This window comes from Micropterus dolomieu, linkage group LG14 (assembly GCF_021292245.1).
Source record: "Micropterus dolomieu isolate WLL.071019.BEF.003 ecotype Adirondacks linkage group LG14, ASM2129224v1, whole genome shotgun sequence".
Classification (NCBI taxonomy): Eukaryota; Metazoa; Chordata; class Actinopteri; order Centrarchiformes; family Centrarchidae; genus Micropterus; species Micropterus dolomieu.
This window is the reverse complement of record NC_060163.1, coordinates 2743298-2764543: the sequence shown is the minus strand read 5'-3', so window position 1 is coordinate 2764543 and position 21246 is coordinate 2743298. Positions and strand designations below refer to the sequence as shown.

The following is a 21246-nucleotide window of genomic DNA, read 5'->3' as shown; positions in this document are numbered from 1 at the left end:
GTCCCACCCAGCAGGTAGTTAGTGAGACCACCACATAAGCAAACTGTTGCAAGTCTCATTCCTGTTCCTTTGGCTATAAGTTCGCTCTGTAAGTTAATGCCTGAAAGTAAAAAACTAATGTCTGCCATGTTTCTAACCTGGATTCAAGGAAACAACTTCATGACTGGAAAGAGGTTTGACTTGAAAATAAAACCATGAGGTGTTATATTTTCCAGACAAGAGGGTGCATGCTTGGATCGGATGATGATCATGAAAGAGCAGTGCTGAATTTAATCATCTGAAACAATTTCTCAGAATCTTTTATTGCATTTCTATCCTATCATGGCATATACATAACCTGTTTAAATAAATAGCATCAGGTTGATTACTAGACAGCGGGTGCAGCACAAAAGCAAACAGTATACTTAAGATACAATAAATAAATGACAACATTGTCCATGCTTTGAAGTGTACAGTTACAGTTTTTCTTATTATTGCTACATTTAAAAAAAAAACACACCTTTGATCATCAAATATGTAATTCTTACACTTACATTTCCTGACATACGAATAAGTGCAACATTGTCAGAAACAGGGTTGTGATTTGTTTGAAATTGTTATGTATTGGCACTCGCTCTAAAACTTCAAATTTTACCCAAATTCTACAAGAACTTAATGATAATACGTTTTGCTAAATTGACAAGGCAGCTAATGATCCATCGGGGGGAAAAAAGGTTTCCACTAAAATGCATGATACCAAACATATTCTGAAACTGTTTAATTGTTTCATACATTTATAAGATGATTACGGACTAATACTGAAACTGAATTAAACCTTTTCTTTAACATGATAACTTAAAGTAGATGACCTAAAAGATAACACACAAATATTGTATCTTTTTAAACACTGAGTAAAGCCTTTATGTCACAGTCGCCAGGATCATCAGAGGTCGACTTTCCTTGCACAGTACACACAAAGTAAACAGAGACAAATAAAACAAAGAAAAATCATTGCAACTATGAAGCATATCCATGTACACCCCATCTAACAAGCTAACAATAAGGCAGCTGATTTATCTAGTATTTCATACTTTTGCGATTGCATAACTGAGCAGATTATTTGTCTAATATAAAAACTCTAGCATCTACTTAATGATCTGGTTTGGTCTCAGTCATTAATCAATAAAAAGAAAGAACAAAATGCTGTAAAATTTAAATTATGTTGTGCTAACATGCACTATGAAACAAACATCTAACAAAAAAATGTTTTCCATTTAACATAATACACTAGGCTACATTATCAAATGACTGGGATGGGATTTGAACTGTCACATTTTAACCCAGTGCCAGAGTTATACTGAGAGCTGTACTAGGATCTGGCCCTCCCTAATACAGTCCAAGAGGGAACCTCTGGGTCTGAAAAGTGAAGCCAGTGCTGAAGTGCCACAAACCCTCATTCTTTCTGATGGCCAGCAGGGGGCTGCAAAATAAATCAGATTGTACAGAATTCTATGAAAATCAGGCTTCTGCTCAGCTGATTTATTCCTCAGTAAACACTTGCCTGATGAGTTTATGGTCTCAGTCGCTAGTTTCAAGTCTTCTTCAACACAGCCTGATTTTTATTTAGTAAATGATGGTCCCATTTAGAATAAAATGGAAGCTAAAGCAGGGGTATGGCTTTAGGGTGTGTGATTGACAAGGTAGCCACGCAGGCATGTAATAACTGGTTATATATGGGGGAGTGATCGAAAACCCAAAGGAGGCAACGTGTGTGTCTACATCAGTCAGCTTCTGTCATGTAAATGAAAAAAATATAAACCGGATTTCTGTAATCAGGGTAGGAGATTAGAAACATTTCTCCTGGAGAACCGTCATTTCTCTGCTATGTATACAGGTAACCGGGTTTCTAATCAGATTTTGACAAGCACGCATGTACATTACGAAATACTTAAGACAGGGCCAGTAACAGTGGAGCAGGTGGATGAAAGGACAGGCAATTTACTGCTGGAAAATGCCTGCAGCCTCTGCTGAACATCTGTCTATGACTTAAAATCACACACATACACCACTCAGTCAGTCTGCATGTCTTCTCTTCATGTTTTAGGCCCCCTATGACACAGACATACACACTAAAAAAGCAAAATAACATGGTTACTAAGGTGTATGTAAAGGCAACAAATATCATGCGGACAAAAGCTTCTGAAAATGCCATATGTATGTTGATAGAGTTAATGGTTGCTGTGATTATTCCTCCTGTTCATACAGGCTGTGAACAGATGCGTTCTAATGTGACCACTGTAAGAAAGCTAGCGAAAACTAATATGACGCATGGGTATCTTCCAAAGTTACTGCATTTTAGTTTGAAATTCCCTCTTTGTGTTTCCCTGGACATTTCCTTGATCAGCTGCAGTAGAGGGATACTTCTTGTTAGAATCCAAGGAAGGTTAAAATCAAGGGCAACTAGACTTGGATAACTATGACCTGGATGACTGAGAATCTTCACAGACTTCTTGCTAGAAGTATCCCTGGGAACAGCGTAATTATACTGTTAGATAAATAAATGCACAAATGGGGATTACTGCATACAGCTTCAGACAGTTATTTGTACAAAAAGTGACAGAACATGGTTGTTCGAAGAATGAAAAAAGAGAACTTTACAGAAAAAATCTAATCTTCCCGACTTTCTCACTACTGCACACCTGGCCAGATGCTGCGTGAAGTGGGCAGGCTTGTTGGATTGTTGGTTTCAGAAAAGTAATTAAAAAATTGTCAAAGGCAGTGCCCCACCCACTTACAATGATCTTAAGGTTGTGGGGACAAGTAGTTTCGGATGCTGTTCTGAAAATCTGACAAGCACTGTCTTATAAGTATACTAGTGCCTCCAGACTCCTAAAGCCACATATCACAGTAGCTTCAGCTGAAATTCAGAATGCATTTTTGCACAGAATGATGAATGGATTATGTCCCCCATCTTTTACAACAGAGTCACATTAGGAAGGGATCACTTCTTCACTACACTAAGTATTGTCCAAATCACATACCAGAAGGCATTTTTAAAATCTGATAAAATAGACCCGAAAAAAGATCCATGTAATTATAAAATAATCCTTCCAGCAGAAGGCTTAAGATTGAACAAGTTTGAGAGGTTAGCTGGGAGTCTTATTTGTTCAAAATGTAGCGACAAAATCTAGCACCAAACGTTGGTCATGGTCTTGTAGATTAATACATTAATATATTATTAATAGAATATATTAATATATATATTATGCCTTCTGCAGGCTGGTTCAATGGCCAATAAGTTCTCGAGTCCTGCTCTGAGAATCATGCCTCCATTAAATAAGAGATTAAAGAGACAGTTTAGGCTTCACAGTGACTCAGGTTGGGAGTGCAGTTAAAACCACTAACTGTACCCAAAACTGACATTTGGGTCATCACTGATGGTATTTACCTCCCTGATTGTATCTCTGTTTTGTTTTCTTTACACACCCTTGGGAAGATAACATACTGCTGTAACACCCTGTGAGCATAACAGTGTTTTCTTTCTTCTTCATAAGTTAGAAATACTAGTCAGTTTGACTGTTTGCATTTTTGCAACAACACATTAACCCTTTTTGCATAAAATATAGACAGGTTGAGGATATAGCTGAAGAATTTGCAAGACAAGGTTATAACCATTAGGTTTCATAAATGAGAGCCCAGATTTTTTGTGCAGACATGTCCTGGGATCTTCCCATGGTGGCCTCCATGCGTCATGATGCTATGTTGTAGAGATGGGATTAGGGTTTCTTGGCTTAAGACTTGGTCGGTGACCCGGCCAATGATGTAGCTGATGATTTTGGGGGACCGCTCTGACATTGGGTGACCTTAACATGGACGAAGAGTGAGGCCGGCGAAAGGCTGGAGCCATCCAGCTTGAGCAGTCGGACATGACGATAACCTGCAGAGATAAAGGAAAGAAGGTCAGGACAGCAAATGGCTATTCACAATGTGTTGGCAACCTCAAACAAATCTTTGGTACAGCCTCCATAATAGCCAAACTCTACTGTCCTCAGATGTAGGGGACTTTGGCAAAGATACAAACGCACCTGTACGGAGACTTGTAAAAGGCAGGGTGTATTGTCCTAGGAAGTCATTTCTTGAAGTATAATCATGGTCTTCCACCATGAAGCGAACCAGAGCCAGGTCAGGGACATGGACAGTAAAGTTAAAGGTACAGTCCCACCGCGGATTAAAACCTGAAACAAGCAAAGAACACTTACCAACAGACCTTTTTACATACCTAACTTTGAATAATAGCCCGGGCTTTTACTCACTAAAATCACTGAACTGACCCTGCCTAGATTTGGGACAGGCCTTTAATTCCTCTTGCACAAAATTGAAATAGGCTACTATGAAACAGTTTATTTATTTCAAACAAAATATTACTTATATAAAAATTATCCAATAATATCAAATACACGTCATTCATTTGATCTAGCTCCGACAGACGGCTTATGAGCTTTTATTTTGAAGCCAGCTACATAACGAAAACAACAACAGGGTGCAGGAAGTGTGGCAGAAGTTAGCAGAGAGCGACTTCACTTGACAGGATTCACAACTTGGATTCATTTTTATGAAAAGCTGTTTTGATTCTTTTGATTGGTGGACCCTTACAGCAAAAGTCATTGTACTCTTTTTGCTGTTGTTTACATACCCATACAAAAGCATGAACATCTAAAGCGGTGTAGAAATTATTTTTAACATGCAACAGGTCTTTGGTCAACAGGGCAGGTATTTACCATTATTGTCAACATGATGGGTTTTCTTCTTATTGTTGTCTATGGGAACACCATGTATCTCCACCCACACCTGAGGGTCCACAATGGAGCTAGGCTTGTCCCATTCAGGTTTTGGGAGCTGCTGAGCTGAAATAATCTGCCATAACAATAATAACAGAGCTCAAAGTGATTAGAGTATCATTATAGAATGGAGCAAGAACAGTTCTCACACTCCTCAATAGTTCATGTTTAGTTTCAAGATGCAGTCAGTTACAACTCCCTAGAACCATTGCAGTAAGAAACATCCATTCACCAATGGATGCAGCTTCTGTAGTTCTATGTAGAGCAAAATCAATCATATCGCTCCAGTGCAAAATAACAGTTGGGAAAATACTTTTAGAACCTTCAGTTTCGCCTATATTGGTTCTTGCTCCTCAGTTAGGGCAGGTTTAGTACCATCTTACCTTAACAGTGAGCAGGACAGGTCTGTGGCCAGGACCTCCACCAACATTCTCCGGGTTGAACGTGGTGTCAGGCTGACACATGAAGGGAGGCTTCAGGATGTACCCACACTGACCATTCTGCAGGAACCGGCCTTGGTTTAGGTCCATCTGCTCACCAGGTGTCTGGAAATTCAAAGCAACTGGAGAAACCACAACACAGCTGTGTTAGCGGCATACGTTTCTGTCTACCACAACGTTTTTTGATACAACCACCGGTGGTTGGTGGCCTAGTGGTGGCACCCTGAGCCCTGAGCCAGCCCTAACCATGATAAATGGTAAACGGACTGTACCTGTGTCGCGTCTTTCTAGTCTAAAAAGAAACTAATCATACACACACACTGATGACACAGCCATGGGGAGCAATTTGGAGCTCAGTATCTTGCCCAAAGACACTTCGGCACGCAGACTGGAGGAGCCGGGAATTGAACTACAGATCTTCTGATTGGTGGAAGACCCAATTTACAGCCACGGCCTTATAAGCTTTAAAAAAGAGGAAAGCCTCCACAAGTAACCCTGCATTATGGGAGCGCAGTGTTCTAGTGGGCTAATAAGGAACTATGTGTCACAATGTCTCAACTGTAACTAACCTGGGAGGGTCTGTGTTTGGATGACTGTGTTTCATTACTTTCTGTTTTTGAGTGTGTGAGGCTGGCTGGTGTGTTTTGGTTTTTTCTGTCGCTCTGCCTTTCTCTCTCTCTTCCTTGTGGCTAGTTTCTACCCTTGCAGGTTGGCAGGAGGCGTGACTGGTGGGGAAGCATGGGGCTGGCTCACTCACCTGTCTGGCAGACTGATTAGCACACCTGATTTGTATCATGTCTTTCTGTGCTGCTTCATAAGCCCTGCAGTTCTCCTGCTTCTGGGTTCTGTTTAAACCACATCTGGCACTATGAGCTCTTTTCTATTTGTGGACCTATGTGTCTGAAATAAAAGTTGATTGATTTAAGATAAGATGGTGCCTAACCATCAAGAGCTTTGTATGTGAGAGGAAGGATTTTAAATCCTATTTTGGATATTACAGAGAGCCAGAGCTTTTCTGCAGCTAACATGGGAGAAATATGATATTTTCCTGATTCTTCTCAGTACAAATGCCACATGGATCAACGGGAGAGTCTCAAGGGAAGCAACAAATGCACTAGTTTTCTGCATTATTCTATCAAGATGAGCCTGATTTACTCTCACCAATCTGACAACCTCCGTTCCACATCTCCTGGGGGTTGTAGTTGGAGGACTGGAGGCGCTGGCCTGAGGGGTAGATCCTGCTGAGCTGGTGGTTGTTGTGACGCACAAAATGCATCCCTGGAGGGGCAGGACAAGAAAAGTGATGAGTCAAGAAGTCCAGTTAGACTTTTGCTTTTTGTTGCTGCCTGAACATACAGTAGTAGAATCAAAAGCCAACTGTCTGTATCCACCCAAATGTTAATGTGAATTTTCTTTCTATTACATTTTTTTAAATTGTGGGCGGGATGCAAACGATTTCACTTTACTTTTACAAGGTAATTTTAGTCACATGAACACATCATACCTGAGTCCTTAATGTGCCTAAGCGCTTCACTTTCCGAGAATGAGGACATGTCAGTTGCTGGGTTTTTAGCTGCTTGTTCAAAGCTTTTAAAGTGGACACTGCAGGTGTACACCACCAGCTCTGACAGCTCTGGACTCAGCTTAGACACACCTGGCTGAGATAACACACACAGAAACCATCACACTCTTGGTAAACATCCTGTCACTGTCAGTTTATCCTCAGTACTATTTCCAAGGAATCCTAACCAATTACACCAAATCCTGTGAGGGACAATGCTGCTGGGATAAAGGTGAGCTGCTGGTACTGTACCCACCTTCTTGTCCTCGTTCTTTGTCGAGGGTTTGCATTCGTTGTGGCTGGCCTCGTCGTCTGACGAGCTGAGGTCTGAAGAGCAGGAGGAGCACTCCTCCACCACACGCTCCCTCTTCCCCTTCACCAGGATTTTACCCTTAAGAGCCTGTACACACAACCAGCACATCACACACACTATATATTAACAACCTGTTTGAAAATATATATAGAAAGTACATTTACTCAAGTATTATGCAGTAGTAACCCTACTGGAGCCCCCTACTAAGCAGTGCACTTCTGCATTGGCAAGGTGTTGATTTTGCATTGTTTATGTTTTTGTATTGGGTTAGGTAATGAGTGAAACAGAACAGAATGTCTGTGTAAGCGCTGAAAACAAGTATTGCTTGTGGCTTAAAACCGGGACAATTTGGTTGTTGAGCATTGAAATCCAGGCCATTTTAATGTTAGTGTGGGACTGTATCCCACCCCTAACGGCAAACGGCGGTATCCATCCCCTTGATAATGACCCAACAGAGGTTTAATGGGCGGGTCAGTCAGTCAGAAATGAAGAAGCCTCTTGGATGAGAGGCAAAACGTCTTCATGTATCTTCAGCCAAGTCCAGTTACCCTTCATTTTAACCTTGATTCAATAACTATGACCTGGATCACTGAGAATCTTTACAGACACCCTGCATACAATACAGCATTGCCAAACCATATCAACACAAACTATACAATCATACTAAACAAAAAAGAAACACTTAAAATCAATAATAAACTTCCTCACCTTTTAACTTTATAATTTTTTTATTTTTATTTATTTTTTTTACAGCAATGGCAGATTGTGGAGCTTTTTGCATGGCTCTGGGGTGCTCAGCCAATTTTGCCACTGCAGCAAAAAATTGCACTTCCCCCATGGACCACCATTATAAAAGAGACGACTGAGACAAGCGTCATCATAATGTAAAGTCTAGGTCAGAGCGGGAACTAGCAACACCAGATTAAAAGAAAAAATTCCAGCATACTGGGCAATGAGATTTACCTGGCGGTAATAGAATTAATCTGCATTGAGTGAACTTGTTTGACAAGGGCCGTAATAGTCCCGCACGCCACCTTTAAGTAAAACATCTGAACACTTCTTCCACCACTGCCTACTATTTTCATGACTGCTAATAATAATGTGTGACTATGGTGTGGTAAGAGTAAATGTTCCATGAGATTAAAATCCTCAAAGCAAATGACATAACGTTGTAATTACAGGTACACATGACAGTGGTTAGAAGGCAAGTGTGCTCTTGTGAAGGTGTCTTAAGGGAGTACGATCACCGGGGCACAGACCATGGGTGCAGGCACCAAGCCTCACACACATATTATGATTATGTGGAAATGTAGAAGTAGGACACAGAGGAGCAGATGGCCCCAGATTTCTCTTCTAACACAAACAGTCAGCTCTCTGCTTCACACAGTCAGAGAAACTGTTTAGCAATGCCTCACATACATAGCAAAGGAAGTCCCGCCAAAGTGAGTCATTTTACCCACATCCACATTCTATTGAAAAGTAGAAAGCACACAACAAATATCTATTTGCACTAATCATTTAATCAGGTCATGTTTTTTAATCTTATTTTTTAACGCAACTGTAAAAACTGCCATTGTGTGAGAAAATTGAATGTGGTTCCAGTACACAGAGCTGTCATTTTCTACGTCATCCCTGAGACAGTGTTAGTCTCAATAAATACAGTAGTTCTTACAAGGACTGAGCTTTCATCCAGTTATGGAACAGTGTCTCCTTACCTCTGGGGAAGGCATGATGTAAGGGTCCAGATCACTGAGGGGCTTCGTGAGCAGCTTGTCTCCCAGGATGGATCGCAGTTGTCGAGCCATTACTGTCTGCTGCTCCACAGAACAGTGGTTCTCCAGGGACAGGATCAGAGGGTAAGGAGATGCCTGGGAAAGAGGAATGGAGAAAAGGATTTTTTTTTTCCATAGCGAAGAGGATAAAGAAATCATCTTTTGTCCTGTTAGCAAAATTGTTATTCCTTGCTTAAGTACAATCCAATTACATTGTATGTATTGGGTCAGGTAGGATTGACTGCTGCGCCAATAACTGGATATGCAGGACACGTGAACAGGATGCACAGTTGGAGTATTTCACCACACTAATGTGAACAGGGACAGGGTGAATCTGATGTTAGACCAGACAATACGAGAATAAAGAGAGAGGGGCCTAAGTGGAAAATACAAAGCCTGAAAGCTTCCTGCACACAAAGAGCAGGCCTAAGACAAAGGAAAAGCACCAAAACTTTGTCTATCCAAAAAGAAGTCGTTATACTAGACATAACGCTTCATACCTGCAGAAGAAGAAACAGACAAGCTGTTCCTTTACCGAGAGAAGGAAACTCCACCAGATTTCCTAAATGGACTGACACATTTAACTGCTACCAAGAGAGATCAAGTAAGAGGCTTTTGTATGCCTGGGCATAGACTATAGTTCTACAACTTTGTTACTGTAACTTGTATGAGCTTCATTGTGGTTAATTTTCTGTGCAGAATATTCGGTGGGATATTTACGGGCCGCCCCGTCCTGTTCATTTTTATTTTGTGTGGGCAACCTTGTGAAGCTTAAGCAAAGGTGTTAGGAACCAAAACCAGACCCACTCCACCTGTTCTCACCTAGATGGCATTGAGCACAGCTGGACTTTAGGCTACACACTGTGGGTTCCAGATGTGTATGCGTGTGGATGCGTGTAAGGGAACAGTCAGGGCATGTAGTTGCGTGTGTGTGTGTGTGTGTGTGTGTGTGTGTTAGTACAAGAAAAGAGAAAAGGCTCACAAAGCACAGTATATAAAATCCTGGTTGCTGCTGCTAGATACAGTGTAACCAATTCTTTATCACACAACAAACTTATATTCAGCAGCCATGGTCCTGGACTTTGGTCCTGATAAAGTATAGTTATTGACTCTGCATGCACTGGCAGGAACTAACACAGGTAAAAATACACAAATCCTAATTACTGTGGCACAACACAATAACTGCCACCAGGACCATGTGATATTTATCTGTACCGTATATCTCACGCCGTATGCATGTATTTTTTGAGCTGACAAGTAAAATGACTCTCATTTTAGTCGTGTACTCACTTTAAAAGCATATTCCTTGATAGTCTCAATGACTTCGACAAAAGGCACTTTGGAGGTGAGTGTGTGTCCATGGTAGATGACTGGCTCTCCTTTATCTCCATCCCAACAGTCCAGCTCAACACAACGGCAGCCATGCTTCAGGGCACTAAGAAATAATCACAATTAAGAATCTCTAAAACAGAGATGAGACAGTGTGAAAAGATGTCATTAACAATGTCATTAAAGATGTCTGCAACAACATCCAGAGAGTCGCTGTGTTCCTGTCCACAACCACCAAAAGTAATGGTGTGTTTGTTTGGTTGTCATCAACTTCAACCTCAGACTGATCCTGAAGTGGTAAATACCCGTCTAGTACTCTAGCAAATCATAGCCAATGATAAACAACATGGCATTTTATAGTAATAATATAAAAATAACAATAATAATTACTACCAATATTTAATAATAGATTTAATTAGAGTTAAATTCACTCTTACAGAAGAGAAAAGTGAAGTACCTAATCTGAGCTAGATTTGACTAAACAATCAATTTGGAATTGATAAACAATTAAATAAATAACTATAACCAAGCCTCAAGAGTTAAGCTACTTGGCGCTAAGCTACTTTGTTGCTTTTGTTAGCATGTGAAGTTAGCTGGTAGACTTTGTGTCACAGCGGCTGGTTAACTGAGCTGGTTTGTGGTTTTAAGGCAGGCTCTTGCGTCACTTCTGTAAGAGAGAGAGAGTTTTGCTCTGAGCAGGCCCCGCTGTTGGGGACTTCAGTGGACGAGTCCAGAGAAAAGAGCAAGAGCAGAAGTTGCGCTTGGGTTTTGTTGATCAGGTGACGTCATGGGTCACAGTTCACTGACCAGTCTGCAGCGTCGGTTCCCTGACGCTGCAAGTTAGGATGAGTAGAAGGCAGAGAAGGCTGACTGTTTGTTGTCGGCGAGAGCTTCCAGAAATACAAGGATCATGAGCCTTCTTGCTGTTGGACTAGCAAGCAATATTAGCTGGCTTGCTATGCCTTGTGTTGTTGCACTCGTTTGATGTTTGGGTGTGTTAGAAAAGTTGTCGACTCTCTAGTTTCTGATCATAAGTAATGTAATCATAACAAATACATACGTTTAGCTGACCTTGTACAACAGTGGTGTCTAAGTGAAGTGGGGGCACCAAATCACAAGAAATACTAATTGTTGCACAATGTTGCTTAAAGCTCAGTAAACACAGATTTGACCGGAACCTCTCCCATTTATCTGGGATATTGAAATCTTCCAGGCAGTAGTTAGCCACAAAAGGCTAACTTTATATGTCTTTCTGTTGTGCATTTTCCATGTCCGCCAAAGTGGTGGATAGCTCGACGATTTCACCCACCACTGCCAAAATTTACCTGCAATTGGTGTGTGGTAATTTCATTCCCTGCTTCCAGGATACATGGACTGGATCCAGTGATTTCAACAGAAACCCTGGAATTGGCTTTACCTAGCTTTGAAAGTCCAGTAGATTGACACATTGATTCTGAAAATGTCACATGTGCATGTGTACAGGTGTGGTCTTATTCATGCTCACCGGATGTAAGTCTCTGTGCTGCTGTCTCCAGTCAGCTGGTCCTTAGTGAGGTAGGTGTTGTGGGAGGAGGAGATGAAGTAGTGTGTCAGTGGGTGTTTCATGTCTTGATAAACCCTAGCATGATCCGGGTTAAACACACAGTTCTCCTTTGACAGCATGTACATGGTGAAACCATTGGGAGTCATGAACTGGTTCCTTTGGGCTGTACTGGGCAAAAGGAACAAACTGTCAACCGAGGCAAAAGGCAATAAAGTGGGGGGTATTTTAGTCAGACATGGAACAAAATTAGAATTCCTTTGGAATGCAACCTGACTTCTGTAGGTCTGATATTCACCCTCCTTTTAGCTCTAATTTGGTCTTTACCAATTCCTGAGAAAATATCTGGGGTTTTAGCTGCTGGTTACTTTTTTGTGTTTAATATCTAATTAATATCTTTGTCTGTCTCCCAGGTAGGCACTGGGCAGGTAGCCTCCAATGGCTTAATCAGAGATAAATGTCGGTACTTTGTAGGGCTGTAACAAATGATTATTGATTAATGATTAAACATGTCGATCAGTGTTTCCCCAAGCCCAAGATGACACCCTCAAATGTCTTGTTTTGTCTACAACCTAAACAATATTCAGTTAATTGTCATGGAGGAGTAAAAAAAACACAGAAAATACTCTGGAAATATGCTGGAATTAAGAGAATTTTGACTTTTTTTCTTGAAAAATACATCAAACTGATTCATTCATTCTCTAAATTGTTAACAGTTAACATTAAATTAATATCTGACTAATCAATTAATTGTTCCAGTTCTAGTGCTTTGCAATATACTGTAACTTGTAACACCGTACCCCACTCATTAACTTCATAGGTGAGTATGACACTTTGAGCATGGATGAGTGAAGCGTCCTCCGCCTGGTCCTCGAAGAAATCCCTCAGGTCCACAGTGGAAAGCACACAGCCATTTGAAGAGTAATGAATAAACACAGCATCCAGCTCCGGTCTCCGTAACAACTCCCTGCAGAAAATTTCAATCTCTGTCTGGTCCAGACGACCGTCAGCTGACCGGTCACATTTCTATTAGAGAACCAAGTGACACATTGATCAATTAAAATAATTTGTAAATCACTTTTAAATTGCTGATTGATATGGGGCCAATGTTTTTAAGTATGTGTGTGTGCGTTCCACTACCTGGAAGAGGCTGAGGGCATACTGATTACTCAGGTCAATATTGATCATCTGCAGCAGTGTCTGGACTTCTTCGTAGCTCATCTTATCATCATGGTTCTGGTCGGCCCGACTCAGGAAAGCATGAATCCAGGTGACACACAAAAATAGTCAAGGAAGCAGCAAGAGCAGAAAATGTACAGTATCAGATGGTGTTCTAGTTTAACCCATGCAGAGTTTTTAAGGACAGAACTAAGATTTAATCATCCTAATTCTGTCTGTAGATACTTTGTGTTGGTATTCTGCGTTTTGTGGAACATTTCCTCAAGGACGTAAAAAAAAGAGTGTGTCAAAAGTACCAACATATGTTTTCATTGGGCGCCAGTTAGGTCACCTGGTAGAGCACATGCACCACTTACAAGGCTAAAGTCTTTACTGCATTTCCTGGCTCTCTGCAGCTGTTCTATCAAAATCAAGGTAAAAATACATGTGTTTTCAGTGGAAATTTGTTACACTATTCGCGCAAGCAGTTGACAGTTTCTTGTGCTTTTATTCTTGCCACTTTTTTCTCCCCATATACAGTGAACACCGTTCTACAATTCCAAATTAACAACAATAAGGATATTGGTCAAGTTTCTCCTTCTGGGTCATGTTGTTCACCCTCTCCTGCAGGGTTCGGATGCCACGGGTCCAGTACTGAGCCTCCTTCTGACTTTGGCAGAGGAGATCCAGGCTCTTGCGGGACCCTTTGAAGACCACAGTGAAACACCGGTCCTCAGGTACTGAGCCGGCCATTCGACGCAATGTCTCTGACTGGCAACCCTCACGAATGCACTCCACATCCATGACAGAGACTGAGGATGTGTGAGGGGAAGAGAGAGAAAAAGTTGGAGAAAGAGGGAGAAAAGAGTGAGTAAAGAGCAAGTATTGCCCAATTAACATCTTTTACCATCTTATAGTGTAAAAGTTGAGTATGGACACATATAGGTAAGACGGATTATGTTCCTATATAGGGCATTACATTTAAGACAATTACAGGGTGGCGACACAATTTTTTATATTTAAAAGGAATGATCAAATAATCAAACAAGCAAGACAGGCAAACCTAAAAACACAAGAGAACACTGGAAAGGGCTGGATCGCTTGCCAGAATGACAAAGACGAACATCAACAAACAAGGGGAACACACTGACTTAAATACACAAGAGAGGAAACCAGAGGAAAAATCCACAAAGTTAGAACTCATTAGGACCCACAACCAAAACAGCCAGGAAAACACACAAAGACAAGTAAAGTGCACAAGACTCATAAGGAAGAATCCTTTCAAAATTAAACAGGAAACAACAAAACTCAATCCCAAAACTATGACATTAACCAAATATAGACTATTCTATGCCCAAAATAATTTTAGTTTTCAACACATGGCATAACTATTATCTAATATACTGTATGTCACCATTTACAAAATGATAGTTCTAATTTGGATGAATGAGTGTCCTGAATAGAGTCGAATATCATGATGTGAGAGATAAATATAATGTAATAGTATATAATACAGTATTAAACATCATGGTATCAATGATAAATACAAGTTAATTTGGGCGTATCACACACCACAGCTAACAGTTATTTCAACACTACAGTTACGCACGTGTACAACCTGGTGCAACACTATGAATGAATATTCAATAAATTTTGGATTTTATTCACTTGAATCATACACAAATTAGGACTTAATTTTTATTTATTTATAATATTTTGTTGAGGAAAAAGGACTGAAAAAAGCTATTGCTTAATTTTATTCATGGATATTTGTTTTGAATGTTCTACCTCAGATTTGCTAAGTGATCCTGTTTGGCCTCAGGTGTTGACCATAAAGAAAAGTTTAAACCACAATTAACCATCAGGTTTCTTCAACCTTCACTCAGGAGCAAAAATACTCTACCCTTAAACTCGAAAGAAATAACAATTTGATACTTATCGCGATAATTATCAATATCGAATGATATGAAACTTTTCATCGTGATTACATTTTTGGCCATATCGTCCAGCCCTAGTTTACTCAAAGTAACTAACTAAACACACTAACTAACACAATTTTCTCTAGTTACACTTATACACACACACACACACACCAATTTGTGTGTATAAGTGTAACCCCCTGGGTTATTTTATATTTTCTAAAATATTTTCCTTGTTGTCTATGTGTATATGTAATATAATGTTTTAATATCTGTAACTATTTACATGGGGAGTAGTGTAATTTAGTAATAAAAGGTACAGTTTTGAACATGTGGTAAGGTGTTAAAAGCTAGCCTGCTTATTGTAATTTTTGTTTATTTTAGAGCGTTTAAAATGTTTAATGTGGTTACTTCTATTACAGTTTTTCTCGATGCTTAAAAACATTTCTTGAAATTATGCCTCTTATTCTCAAAACTCTAAACACAAATCCATAAGTGGTGCTACCAGCAGAGTTTCAGGAGCGGGACCACACATCAATGACGTCACTCCCGGCATTTCCATAAATACCCACACAACACACTTCCTCTTCTTCGCTCTCGCATTCCGCACCCCTCCCGCCCACCTCTTTCTCTGTCCAGTCTCCTCATTTCCTCTTCCTCTCCATAGGGTTATATGGGGGTCCGTCTTGCCCGGGCGCTACCGCTCTATCGTAGCTTGCCCACAACGCTTTCGAATGTCAAGCATCATACATCTTCTGTATTTTTATCAATAAATCATTTTATCGTATCTGTTGATTGTGGTCCTTGCTATTGAAATACCCCAATCGTCCTATTTTAGGTCAAAATTAAGCTCTCCACTCAAAACCATTCAATCTTGCTAAAAACCGAAATCTACCCTCAGTTATGACACACAAGCCCTCAAAAACACACGCACTACAACACAGTCTTACACACTGGTGAGATAAATTCAAAACAATACCACAAAAACTGGTTTTAAACAATGTTGTTGGTGGTTCTACCCCTCAAATACATAACAAAAGAAACAACAAATGTATCCATTTGCACATTTTTTATTCCTTAGCGTACTAAACAGTACAACACACCGAACAACAAATTAGTCTACCCCAGTGTCCTGTCTTTGGTCTGGGACAGGCCATTGATTTTCGTCCTCCACCTTCACCTCCTCTCCATCCTCATCTTCTTCCTCCCCCTACCCCTCCTCCACCACCACCTCCTATTCCTTCTCCCCCTCTTCCTGTTCTACCTACTCCTCCTCCATCTCCTACTGTTCCTCTTCCTTCCACTCTTCCTCCTCTCCCTACTACTCTTCCTCCTCCTCCTCCTCCTCCTCTCTGGTGTCCTCTACCTCTTCGTTCACATCTCTCTGAATCCATTGTTCCAAAACTGAATGAACTGACTCTGGTCTGGTGTGTTATCAATTATGACTCTTTGTGTTTCCACCTGGGTAGCTCAAGCTTTGCTGATTTGAGCGAACAATATTGAATGTCAGTGTTTTCTAAATGACCACATGGTGTAGGCAATGTGAAATGAAGGGATTTGTGTGCAGAGTTTAAGGAAATGGGTGTGCTTTTTGAAATATTGAATTTTTAGTTCAAAAGCCTGCTTATAGTGTTTAAGCAATTAAGAAAAACTGTAATGTGAATTATTCAGAGGGGGTTTAAATGTGCATCACAAGGGAGAATACACACATAGTTTAAGAGTCTTTATACTTTTAAAAAGTAGACGGTCATCCAATCAATAATCATTATGAAGGTAGTACTACTATTCAAGTATTAAGTTAAACAAATCTAGGGTGCTGCTCCTAAGGCTGGTAGAGCAGAACAGTGTTACAAAACTAATATTTTTTTTATAAATCAGTGTCAATAGATCTTTTATGTAAAACCTAGATCTGCAAAGTAACTAGTAAATGTAGCTGTAGCTGTCAAATAACTGTAATGTACAATAATACCCTCTGAAATTTAGTGGAGTTGACACAAATGTTGTGTGTACAGAACAGATTTACAACAGAAAATCATAAGTAAAGAGGAGACAATAGAGCAGCTTCATGTGCAGCCCACTAAGTAAGATCTGAGCCACACCACCTCCTCTACCATCAAGACCTGGAAAGAAGACCGACCACACAAAGAGGACAACACCATTCACAGAGTGAGGGTGAAATAGAGCGTGAGCTAGACAGGCGGATTGGGGCGGTGTCAGAAGTAATTCGGGCGTTGTCCCAGACCGTTGTGGTGAAGAGGGAGCTGAGCCGGAAGGCAAAGCTTTTGATTTAACAGGTCGATCTACGTTCCTACCCTCACCTACGGTCATGAGCTTTGCGTAGTGACCGAAAGAATGAGATTGCAGATACAAATGGCCGATCTGGAAAGCGTTGCTGGGGAGAGGAAGTCTGGACTCCCCCTTTAGTCTGCTGCCACTTCACAGCACTTTACACTACATGTCCTACACTGATGGCAGAGGCTGCCATGCAAGAAGCCAGCTGCACATCAGAAAGGAACTAGTCATTTCTCCACTGATGGCACAGCCTTCATGAGCAATTTAGGGATCAGTATCTTGCTCAAGGACACTTAAAGATACAAACTGGAGGAGCTGGGAATCGAACCACGACCTTTTGATTAGCAGACTATCTCCTGAGCCACAGCCCCCCCACAAGACACAAGGACATCACTTCCACTATTGATAGAATAGGAAAAAAGTAAGAATCTGAAACCTGAAATATAAAAACTCCAATCTATCTAAACTTTTACTGTCCAGTTCAGTGATAAATATGTTGATACTCTCATCTGACTACATTCAGTTATAAGCTTAATGAGCAGGCAAGGCAAGTTTATTTGTATAGCACATTTCAACAACAAGGTCATTCAAAGTGCTTTACATAAAACATAAAAGCAACATAGGGAAATTGAAAAATTACACATTCAAAAATAATAAAAGGCAGGAGTGCTGCAGTTTTCTCTGCACTATGTTCTGCCTCGAGGTCCTTTGAGTCGAATGGAGCCTGAAGGGAAGAACTACAGACATTTTTCAGTGCTTAAAAAACTTTTTTGAGCAGTTAATACTCTCCTTAAAATACCTATACTACCATTTTTTAAACATATTTTTATTTTAATTATGTTATTTTTTTCATATAAACATATATCTTTGAAATGTATGTAACATACATCACATCTGAAACCACACAAACCAAGCCTAACCCCTTGATAGACTGACAAGTCTGTCAACCATGAGACCAGTGGTTCCTGGGGATTAACCCATAAAGGGTTGTAAGATTATCAAATGAAATATAAAGAATAAAACTTTTAAAAAACTTTGCCACAAAGTCTTTTTCTTGAAAACTACTGGATATTTTCGCCTCTTCAGGCATCAAACCTTTAAATAAAAAAATTGGTTGAACTGCTCTTAACTCACGTCCTCACTAGGGCCATAACCTGGGAGTTGGGGTATTAGATTTTACTTAATTTTAAAAGGCCAAAAGACAAAAGTTTTGGGGACCACTTCATACACCACCCAGTCACAATATAGCAAACACATTTGATCTACTAGTGGAATAAATTTCTGGATGTGGCTGATAAGCTTTCTCATATCAATTCATCTATAATCAAGACATGAACAACTACTTTTCTTTAGCTTGATAGTGTGTTCGTGTGAGAAGTTCTCTGATCTAAAGGGGATGCATACAAATACAGTGTGTTACGATCCAGGGTGTCATGAAAGCAAGGCATGTATGACACACACACACACACACACACACTCACACGCATACACCAAAAACACACATTGCCACATCACAAGCAAATCTAGTCTTGCGGCAATGAAAGGCCTTGTACTGTACTTGGGAGGCTAACCTAGTGGTTGAGTCGTATGGTAGCTATAGAACACCAAACCACAGGCTCCAGGGCCAACTCCCATCGCCATATAATGTCCTATAATCTCACTGGTTGAACTACAGCAGGATCGGCTGCCATCTTAGGCTCAAAATAGATGAGCTCTATAATCAAGGCACCGTGTGTGATCCTCAGATAGCAGAGGATAAGTAGAGTGAGCGAGTCTATGTCTGTCCAGAGCATTAAGTACCATTTAAAGTTAACAAAAATAGATTCTGTATATCCATGTTTCACCTTACACACCCACTCAGAGCATTGAACTCTTCTGGAAGGCAAAGTGAAGGCTTGCTTGTTACTAATTATCACATGGAGATGGTTGTTAACCTCTGGGTGGGGCCCCTTAAAATGACTAGACGTCATTATTTTAGTCCTGTGACAGATACCAGATGTGTTTCTTTTTTGTGTCAGAGCATTTGATTTATTGTAGGGATGTAAAGAGAATGTAAAAATATATAACAAAAACTGCTTCTCAAATAAATTGTTCGTTTGTTTAATGCATACAATAGAGTTCTTCAAGCAAGACCTGGGACCCGTGTTAGGCTGCATCTAAATTCAATTCTAATCTAATCAAGTTAGGTAAAGGTAAGGTCGTAAGCCATTGCCACAGATGTACCAATGTATCAATATGTCTAAAGGCAGGGGTATGCTTGATACAAACTAGTTCACACTAAAGGGTTCATAGCTGTTGCTGTTGTTTAAAGCAGCCCCGAGCGGCAAGAAGATGTTCACTATTTATACCTAAAATGTCCTCTGCACGTTGTCCTGTTAGTTTGTGTTTGTAATTTATTGATACAGAGGAATATGACATTGTAGAAACAAATTTCTATGAATAAAATAGATTCGGATTCATATAAAATAACACACACACACGCACGCACTTACAGGACTGTTGTTCCTTGGCCCGGCTGGAGGTTTTGTGGGACTGACACCAGACAGTGACACCGTCTCCCAGCAGCTTCAGCGTTCGTCGCTTCTGCCAGCGAGGCGAGCGGACCTTTACATGTGATAAATGAATCCATTAAATCTCATTCATTTCATTACTATTACTAGTTACCACTAAGTGACAACTACTAGTAGTTCATAATTAGTTATACCTTTACCATACTGGAGCCCTGCATCATCTGCCTCACATCTTCATTATCCTCCACTCCTGGTCAGAAAACAGAAAAAACTATGGTTGGAGAAAGAAAAAACTGGACTTGATTGTGTAGTGGATGGCAGTAAGTATGTCCAGAATCCTGATCTGAACAGTAGCACTGAAACAAAGTGGAGTGTGAGGAGAGAAAGGGGAGGATGAAAAAAAAGGGTAGAGCATGGACAGAATTAGAAGTTTGAGTATATATACTGTACATATGTAGGCCCCAGCAGTTCATATGGAGGCTCTGTAATTCTGACATTATGGTCCTAAACCAGCTGTTTGGTAGAAATGACAAGGTATGGACAGAGACATAAAGAAAGACATAAGGAATTGATAATGTGGAAGAGGAAAAAGTAGAGAGAAGATGAGGGGTGACGCAGAAAGACTGAATGGTGTTGAGGTGGGACAGGGAGTGACATTTCTAATGTGCTTTTGGCCTCTTATGAAAGCTGTATCCTGTGACACCTTTTTACAAAGATGACAAATGAGGAGCTTTGCCTGAATGTGGCTGTATTTGAGACATAGGAGATTTTGTAATACACTCATTTGCAAGCTTGAAGCAGTATTTCTGTTACCATCTCCCCACTTCATTGCATGAATTTGGGAAGTAGGGATGCTGAGGGGGCTGCAGCACCCCCTTAAATCAGGCATAATAACATAAATTTATAGTGATGCAGACTTGCAGCAGAGAGAGAAAGGGAGCTCATGGATGAGCGAGAGAGAGGGAGCATGTGAATATGTACAGAATTGAGTTGACCTGACATAAAAACTTTCTTTAAACATGAAGCATAATGTTATTCTGCAGCCCTTGCGGGGTGGTATGTGTCATCCTCAAGCTCGGGTCCTCTACCAGAGGCCTGGGAGTTTGAGGGTTCTGCGCAGTATCTTAGCTGTTCCTAGGACTGCACTCTTCTGGACAGAGACCTCTGATGTTTTACCTGGAATCTGCTGTAGCCACTCTCCCAGTCTGGGGGTCACAGCCCCCAGTGCTCCGATTACCACTGGCACCACTGTTGCTCTTACTTTCCACATCTTTTCTAGCTCCTCTTTCAGCCCTTGGTATTTCTCAAGCTTCTCGTGTTCCTTCTTCTTGATGTTGCTGTCACTTGGGATCGCCACATCTATCACTGCAGCCTTCTTCTGCTGTTTGTCGATCAACATGATGTCTGGTTGGTTAACCGTCACCAGTTTGTCAGTCTGGATCTTGAAGTCCCACAGGATCTTAGCTCGGTCATTCTCAACTACCTTAGGAGGTGTCTTCCATTTTGACCTTGGGACTTCCAGCCCATACTCATGGCAGATGTTCCTGTACACTATGACAGCTACCTGGTTATGGCGTTCCATGTACGCACTTCCT

The 21246-nt window shown here is 40.6% G+C and overlaps 2 protein-coding genes across 4 annotated transcripts in view; both read right to left on the bottom strand.

The window, feature by feature from the left end:
• Window positions 1-21246, bottom strand: part of tmem94 (transmembrane protein 94) — a 339697-nt gene that overhangs the window by 165405 nt on the left and 153046 nt on the right. The window lies entirely within an intron of this gene.
• Window positions 265-21246, bottom strand: part of LOC123982476 (1-phosphatidylinositol 4,5-bisphosphate phosphodiesterase delta-3-A-like) — a 37795-nt gene continuing 16813 nt past the window's right edge. For all 3 annotated transcript variants that reach the window (XM_046068007.1, XM_046068008.1, XM_046068006.1), the window contains exons 3-17: window positions 19846-19901; window positions 19634-19745; window positions 13514-13742; window positions 12913-13042; window positions 12573-12798; window positions 11737-11938; window positions 10194-10338; window positions 8847-8999; window positions 7075-7218; window positions 6762-6915; window positions 6419-6535; window positions 5201-5379; window positions 4758-4893; window positions 4065-4214; window positions 265-3916 (exon numbers count right to left, since the gene is read on the bottom strand). In XM_046068007.1, coding sequence (XP_045923963.1) covers window positions 3771-3916; window positions 4065-4214; window positions 4758-4893; window positions 5201-5379; window positions 6419-6535; window positions 6762-6915; window positions 7075-7218; window positions 8847-8999; window positions 10194-10338; window positions 11737-11938; window positions 12573-12798; window positions 12913-13042; window positions 13514-13742; window positions 19634-19745; window positions 19846-19901 — 2279 coding nt within the window. In that variant the 3' untranslated portion in view covers window positions 265-3770. The remainder of the gene's footprint in view (window positions 3917-4064; window positions 4215-4757; window positions 4894-5200; window positions 5380-6418; window positions 6536-6761; window positions 6916-7074; window positions 7219-8846; window positions 9000-10193; window positions 10339-11736; window positions 11939-12572; window positions 12799-12912; window positions 13043-13513; window positions 13743-19633; window positions 19746-19845; window positions 19902-21246) is intronic.